The 8,147-nt window shown below is 32.8% G+C and overlaps 1 protein-coding gene across 1 annotated transcript in view; it reads left to right on the top strand.

The window, feature by feature from the left end:
* Nucleotides 1-249: 249 nt before the first annotated feature.
* Nucleotides 250-8,147, top strand: part of LOC145667590 (uncharacterized) — a 20,580-nt gene continuing 12,682 nt past the window's right edge. The window contains exon 1 of the mRNA XM_081735055.1: nt 250-375. Coding sequence (XP_081591181.1) covers nt 354-375 — 22 coding nt within the window. The 5' untranslated portion in view covers nt 250-353. The remainder of the gene's footprint in view (nt 376-8,147) is intronic.

Raw genomic sequence — 8,147 nt, 5'->3', positions numbered from 1 at the left:
TAACTTTGCCTTCATCAGACACATTAGAAAAACTATGATTATATTCTGTTTTATATAGGCAATCCTCAGCAAAAGAAATAAACCGTATGTTTGTTGCTATGATAGTATAATTTACTTTGCTAGTCTACAATTGGTTTTAACAGTTTTTATTTCAAAAATGCGTTTCATTGTTTGAGAGCTAAGAATGGGTATATCGGATATCGTTATTCTTTTATCTACAATGCTATGGAAACTACCATTGCAGTGTAACTCGCAGAAACGAACGTCTAGATGGTATCGGAATCAAGATCAGTGAGTGAAGTAATAACTTTTGTGTCTTTTTTAAAAAATGGTTTTGATAGAGACGGAAGAAGATGTTGAAATTCATTGATAAAGGTCAGATTAAGCTAGCTGAGTATTAAAAGTAAAATGTAGATTATAATTATCTATTGAACTTAGGTTTACATGGTAGTTTAGGCCTAAAACTATAGATGAAGTACATCTTGTACATTAGTGTAATATCTAAAGCGCAACTTTTCTGCTAGTATAGCTGTGTTTAATCAGCTAATAGTCGATTCAGTAGTTTTGTAGATTAAAACTTAGCTGTATCTTACAACTATAATCAGCAGAAAATGCATTACGTATTTTCTTCGTGTTCTTTACATGTTGTAGATTTAGGCCTATTTTATGGCTTTTAGTGTGGTGCGGTGGTTATTTCATATTTCCTTTCGGTGGCAATTTACATTGAATAGGTGAAAACTTCATAGAATAGGTTAAATCAAGATTTCTTCAACGTTAGGATTGCAAGAGGCGCCTAGGAAATCAATATGGAAGGTAAAAAAATTAGTTTCTTTTTTTAAAAAATAAGTATAAATTTAGAAAAGAAAGATAGTTAGTTATGCAGGTAGGGACGCCTGCTACCAGATACAATAGAAGGTGAGGGAGGGTAATTAATAAATGCTGACAATTGTAGTTATAGCAATAGTTGTTGAGATCTGCAGTTTCTGAGGTATGGAAAAGACCTTGAATTGCTTAGTACTATTACATTTGTACAAAACAGTGAACTCTCTCGTAGCGAAGAGGTTAGCATACACGCCTTTGGCGTAGAAGACCCAGGTTCGGTTAAAAGGGAATTACCGTGACCTCGTATGTTTCAACTTTTTTGGGCTTAAAATGTAGATTTCGATGAGTTGTGTCCAATGGCATCATTTTTTGATGTCTGAAACCGATCGATTCAAGGTCAAATTAGAGTTCATAAATAAAAAGTGAGACAAATTAGGGAATGCGAACCAGTGACTAATTGGGACAAAATGCATGGCATTCGATTCGAATTCACACGTACATGAATAATTGATATGACATTTTCCCGAAAATTAACGAAAATCTGTAATTTTGGATCTTGGATTTTCCTTAATTTTCGGGATTAAAATAGAATTTTCGGTAAAATGGTATATCAATTATTCATGTACGTGTGAATACGAATCGAATGACATCCATTTTGTTCCAGTTAGTCATTGGTCCGCATTCTCCAAATGATCCAACCTTTTATTTTTTGACTCCTAATTTGATTCTGAAGCTGTCGGTTCCAGAAATCAAAAGTGATGCCATTGGGCACAGCTCATTGAAATTTACATTTTAAGCCCAAAAAGGCTGAAAAATACGGGGGCCACGATAACTCCCTTTTAACCGCGTTCGTGTTTGAGAAAAAAAAAAAAAGAAACTTACGATTTGTTAAATTGTAGATAGAAAAAAGTAAAGATCATATTGAATCCCATTATGGGGCAAGGGCGCAAATATCCGATTTTTCTTTCGAAAAATCCAGGAACTAGTGACACCAGAGGAGTGGTGATGAAGTCGGACACTCTTCTGGTGACTGCATCCATCCCTGATTTCTCTCCAGACATGTTGTATTGTAATGTACGTCACGTAATATAAAACTACCTTTATCGGTATACAAAAGAATATGGATGTTACAAACTTGAATTTATATATACATTAGGTGTATAAATTAGAATTATTGAAGTTGTAGATATCTGTAGTTCCTTTGCTGTTGGATAGACAACATATAAGTAGCCAGTGTGTTGATAGTTCAATTAGTTTTATGTTTCTTTCCATAAAGTAATTCTCTAGACCAAACAAAATGTTAGTGATCTTATTGATTAAGTTATAAAATAATTATTTCTCTTGTTTATGTTTTTGATTTTTTGTTCTCGGTGGACAAGGTGAAAACTGTCTCCTAAACACTGGGAAGTTTCCAGTGATTTCCAGACGGAAGGATCCTTGCAGAGGGAACGCAATGTTAAATATAAGGAGAGGTTGTATAGTCGATGGTCTTAGTTCCTTTCAATTATTCCTCCTCCCCTTTTTCATAATTTGGCCAAATAACCAACTTTCATGCTTGATTTTTCTTAAAGATATAAAAGAATTTTTGAAAAAAAAAAAGTAGCTTTTAGTAGGAGTGCATTGACGTAAAATAATACGCCTCACGATTTGTAAGTGGTAAAATGTGTGACGTAAAATAATAGCCCCACTCTTTCTCCCTCCCCTCCTCAATTGCAGATCTGAGAACTCATTTCAAAAGTAAAAAGTATAATTTATTACTTCCCTAACAAATGTACTAACCTTTATTCCACTAGTTTGTTTATATATCCAGTATGTTACTAGTTTCAGAATAACTTTTATTTTCCGAAAAATAAAACTGCATTTGTACAGTAAACAACATTACAAACAAACTAAATCTTATGTCCTCAGACCTGTGCAGTTGTAAGCTCTTTGGAGTTTATTTTCTTCCACTAAATTTTGCCGGTTGTTGAAAGAAAACATTTGTTGTGTGTGACACAAAATATTTTTCCTCCCTATTATCCGTATTTTCTCCTTCGACAACCAGTACTGGAATCAACCCCCCTTCAGCGGCTCATACTAGTATATATGTATGTTCCAAGTGACTTATTCCTAATGAATACAGGCCTTTCGTTTTCGTTTGGGTAACATGAAAATTCTCCGAATTAAGACATTTTATGTTTGATAGTTAACTCAAAATATTGTATTCCATTCATAACACTTGCAGTGCGCATTGGAAATCTTTCTATAATGGACGGACATCATAGTGCTTTCCCGACCGAACGCTCGAATTAACGATTATCCACAATGGTAGTAGTATGGATCGTCCTTGGTTGTACTACTTGGAAGCTGTTGTCCTTTGAAATACGTTTCATGACGGGACTGACACTTAACTGTTGTTACATTTAAAAAAGAATGTAATAGACTTTTCCCTTTATAACGAACAGCTTGTGCACATACTGAATTTATGCACAAGTATATAGGTGTTCTTTGAGTTTGCAACTATTTCTCAAGTCTGTTCATAGGAGTCCATTCTCAAAGTATGCTTCCCACAGCCCTGCGACTCCGCAAGGACTCTACTACTTCAATATCTGTACATAAAATAATGGTAAATACCTCAATTTAATTTTGAAAAAAATCCAGGAAATCGTACACATGTTCCTCTCCGTAATAGCACTAACTTTGTTCAGAGCGAAAAATTTCCGGTCGCCAGGTCGTCATTGGCGACCAGTGTTCAGTAGGAATGGTTTCTGCTTTAACTCGCAGGCCTGCACAGTTTCTGTTTCGCACGAAAATAATTGTCACCGAGCGAGAGAATGTGAAGCCTTCACAACAGACATGGAGAGGAAGTCTTCACAACGTTGTAATTCACCCCTCCTTTCCCACCCTCAATCGAAATGATTTGCCTCCCGGCGTACCAACGCGAGGGATCATTTCCCTCGCTGTTTGAAGGTAGAACAGCTGGGGGGACAGCCCAGTACCTAGAATAGATTAACCAATCATGTCACGATGTCAGTGATAATAAATGCATAAAATATTTTTTTTAAAATAGATATTTGCATGAGATACCATTATCACTGCAATATACAACTGGTACTTCAGTGGAGAGAGAGAGCGTTACACAAAGTCTTAAGGTAAGATATTTTTTTAACATGTATGTGAATTGTCCAGTTCAAAATTGATTATCCTGAATCTAATTGTCTGGTTTTGAAATTTTATGCCCTGATATAATCCAAAGACCGTCGAGGAGGGGGACCTCTCATAATTTGTACGTGAGAGATACTGACGACCATGATTTTTGGATTCGCAAGTGCTTCTGACTTTGAAATTTTGCGATGTGTTTTGTTCCTTTAGGTGTAGACACTAACCAACAGATTGGATGTGACTTGTAACTTAAAGTTTTCGATTTCCAATTTATATACATTACATTTATCTTATTTTTTTGGTAAGTTATTTATTTATTTATTTATTTTCATTTTACAGTAGTTTACCCACAGGTTGATAATTAGTGTTAGAATATAGCATGTAATTTCATTAGTTTTTCTTTTTCCTTTCTTTTTCTTTTTTATATCTTAAAGTTGAAATTTCGTCATGTATTTGTGGTTTATTTTCAAATATTTTTATACGTGTTATTGTTTGATACATTTTAATTCTCCAATATTGTGTAGTCTTAAAATGTCATCTCGTTTAGGTTTTCCTTTTATACAGCCCAGTCATAATATCTTGGTTGCTGAAAAAGGTAGAAATTATACCTGAAATATCAAAGCAAATGGTTACCCAACCAAATTAATAAGACAGTACCTAGGGATTATTATTTATTTTCGATCAAGCGGTGTTAGTTTATAACAAAAGCTTATAAATTTCCTTGATTTTAGTATCTCAGAAATCAAGGCATAGTGTTCGATCTGTATGTAATATGAATCAAAAGGGATGTGCACGTTTCTGAAGTTGGAAAATTGAAAGGGGAGGTAAAAACTAGCTTAAGTATTTCAGAAACAATAACAACATGCTAGAAAAAAATTCACACTTGTACTCATAAATAATAAAATTAGATCATTTCAAAGTTAAAAAATGTGAAATTTTCGTATTTTAGCGGTGCTCTTATTAATATTTTAGAAAGAATTATTTCGAGAATTAGTGATGAATCAGTGAGATTAGATCCTTCATTACACGAAAACTCGATTTTTTCCCAAATTAAAATAAATAAATAACTTGAAGTTATAAGACTTCCCAGATTAACTTTTCTTTTCGTATTAACCATTGTTCAGTGGTCTAGATCCAGTTTAGATTTAAATCATTCAAGTTCGTTTGAAGTTGTTGTCCCGTTTATTGTATAACAACACGTTGTGAACTATTTATTTCTTTGAAGAATTCTTTGACAGTAAACATTAAAATTTCCGGTATACTTAACAAACGATGTATTCAGAATTAATTCTAATAAACACAACGTGAACATTTCACTTTCTGGCATTATTATATAATTGTTCATTTTATCCGTTATTCTTGTGAACTTAAGTAATGTAGGGTTTTAAATGAGATTATAGAAAATAGGACGGAAGATAATAATGGTCTAAGCAAGTCATAACCTGCTTTCTTGAATTCCAAACTTACTAGCTAGCAACTTTGGTTTGTTTCTCATGCTAAAATGTCAATGTGAAGGGTTGTAGGTGTCCTCGATACAGACAATGATTCCATTGATTTATGTCTTTTATTAGCAGCGAGGCTGTATAGGATGAGATCTATCATTTAAATCGTCATCATCATCAGCATCATCATAGGCACTCTGCTATTATTGGCAGGTCACTTGCAGCAACTGAGAAGCTTCCATGCTTCACACTCTTTCGCTGACCTCTTCGTCTTCACGTACGATTTTTCTGTTTTGATATCGTCCATTAATTATAGTCTCCATCGCTCCTCCTCTCTTTCCTGCCACCATACCCTCTATTGTCCCAACCATTTTTCTTCCTCTTCTTAATAATATCTAACATTGTTCTTTTCTCCCTTACCATTTCTAACACTATCTCATTCGTTTTCCGCTCGATACAGCTAATTCTCTCCGTTCTTCTCCACTTCCATATTTTGAAAGCTTTCAGTCGTTTTTTGTCATTTTTGCGTAATGCTCATGTTTCTGACCCATACAGTACAATATTCGACACGAAGCATTTTATGAGTCGTCATTCCTATCCTTGTTTTTATTTCACGTTCATATTTCATATAATTATTAATAATACTACCCAGGTATCGAAAACTAGTCACCTGTTCTATTCCCCCCCCCCCTCCTACTTCTATAATTTAAAGCTTACTTATCAATATTTCTGCACGTGTTCCTTAGCCCATGCAAGATCTTAGGGAGAACAATGAAGTGTATGCCCGATCGGGTTGTGTGTCATCCGACGAGTTTTCATGACTTACTTGAAACAGCTTTCTTTGACACTGTCTTTTCATATAGAATAACCAGTCTTAGATGGGAGTTGATCAGTGTTCTATGTCGTATTGCAGCATTATGTTTGCCATTTTAGAATATCGTGGCACCTTCATAAGTTCCAAGACCGCTGCCAGTTCTCCATTGAATAGCGTCTCTCTCTATTGCGGTTAGGGCTTTCTGGTTATGTAACGTGAGGTACACCAGCCCACGTGAATTCCTATAAGTTTCCGTTGATATTTTATTCAGCCTTTCCATATCCTGATTGTGATGTGTTTCTAAGAAAATCATTTTTCATTTGAACTTTTCTTTTATATCTGCTACTGCTTCTAAAGATAGTAGGAACAATTATAAAATGACTGAAGGAAAGTTAGATGCGACACGATACGGGTTCATCTTTCGAGCTGTAGTGTCCAATAAAAATAGGTTGGCAATTAAATAATCTAGAAGTAATAAAATCTTTAAAAAGAAAAATATTTTTAAATGCTTTTAGGTATTGTAAAGTTTCTGTATTATTTATTACATAACGTGACTTATAGATAATTTTTATATTGTTTTTATATATTATATGATTTTTATGTCTTATTTCATTGTGAACAATACAATTTGGCTCTTTCTTCCTCTTGATTCCATGCCAACGCCTATAATTTGAGTTCTGTGTTTTCTAGTGTGAAACAGAAGAAAATATAATAGTTTACATACAGCCTGTATGTAAGATGCTATTTTCTTTTGTTGATGACTATGCATAATGTAAACATCATTTCAGTTTACATTGTATAAAGAATAAATTTCTCAAATCTGACCCCATTGAAGGGCATTATATGAATAATGTCCTCCATTCACTTGATGCCTATGAATACTTAGAACATGGCTTGAATATCCACCTTTTTAATATCCATAGATACTACGAGTAAGGAAGTATATTAGACTTATATTGCTTTTGTTATGAACATAATTGGGTTATTTTCTGTCTCTTTCCACTTGTTGCTTTAATTTTCTGTATATACTTACTTTAATAAGTGTTTATGAAGTGTGATTTCTTTAGTGCCAATTATGAACGGATTAAGTATATATATATTTCTTTTCCAAATTCATTGCAATGTTGTCTGGTAATATTATTCTTCCTGTGTGTAAAAATTTTTCGTACTGTCCATTTTTCTGCGTTAAATTATTTACAGTATTTTTCTTTATTACCATTTCTTGTTATTGTATTTGCATTATATTTCTATCTTATTTGTATATTCTGTAATCACTAGAACATCACGTTAAATTTAAGTTACAGATATGCATAACTGTATTTATTATGAATATTTATTCAAAGTAGTTCAGTGTTCAGGAGAGGTTTCTTTTCAGCGTTTCGGATAACTCACTTTACTAAAACTTTGTACTCTGTCTTCTCGGAGTAAGGTTTCGTTTCAATACAGGTTCCTTAGGAATAAGTTGAAAAACTGATGATTTCTTATTTGTTTCTAAATTTAATTTTCGTAGTAATATACCCTTGAATCTTCTTATTATAACTTATTTCTCTCAAGTTGTGTATTTTCATGTATAATACATACCTTTCTCTGTTTCTTTTCAGTTATTGTTTTATTTTTTATAATTTCTTTTACATTTAGATATATTTACATTTCAATCTCTTTTATGTTTATTGACATTATTTTGGTTCTTTTTACCTATTTTATAACATTTTTATAATTCAATTTTTAATATATTTTGATTATACTATTCGTATGCACTTGTACATTCATGATTTTACATTTTTTTAAAAATTTTAAACCATATTCTTAACTATTATTCTTTTGAATTTTGAATTTTGTTTACAATTTTTGTTTTACAGTATTTCTTTTTTACAATCTTTTTTCAGATATACTTTCAAATTTTATATTTTATGTACGTACGTATTACT

The sequence above is a fragment of the Thermobia domestica genome, chromosome 13 (genome assembly GCF_964235325.1).
Source record: "Thermobia domestica chromosome 13, izTheDome1.hap1.1, whole genome shotgun sequence".
Taxonomy (NCBI): domain Eukaryota; kingdom Metazoa; phylum Arthropoda; class Insecta; order Zygentoma; family Lepismatidae; genus Thermobia; species Thermobia domestica.
The sequence above is the reverse complement of the archived record's forward strand: the minus strand, read 5'-3'. Positions and strand labels throughout refer to the sequence as shown.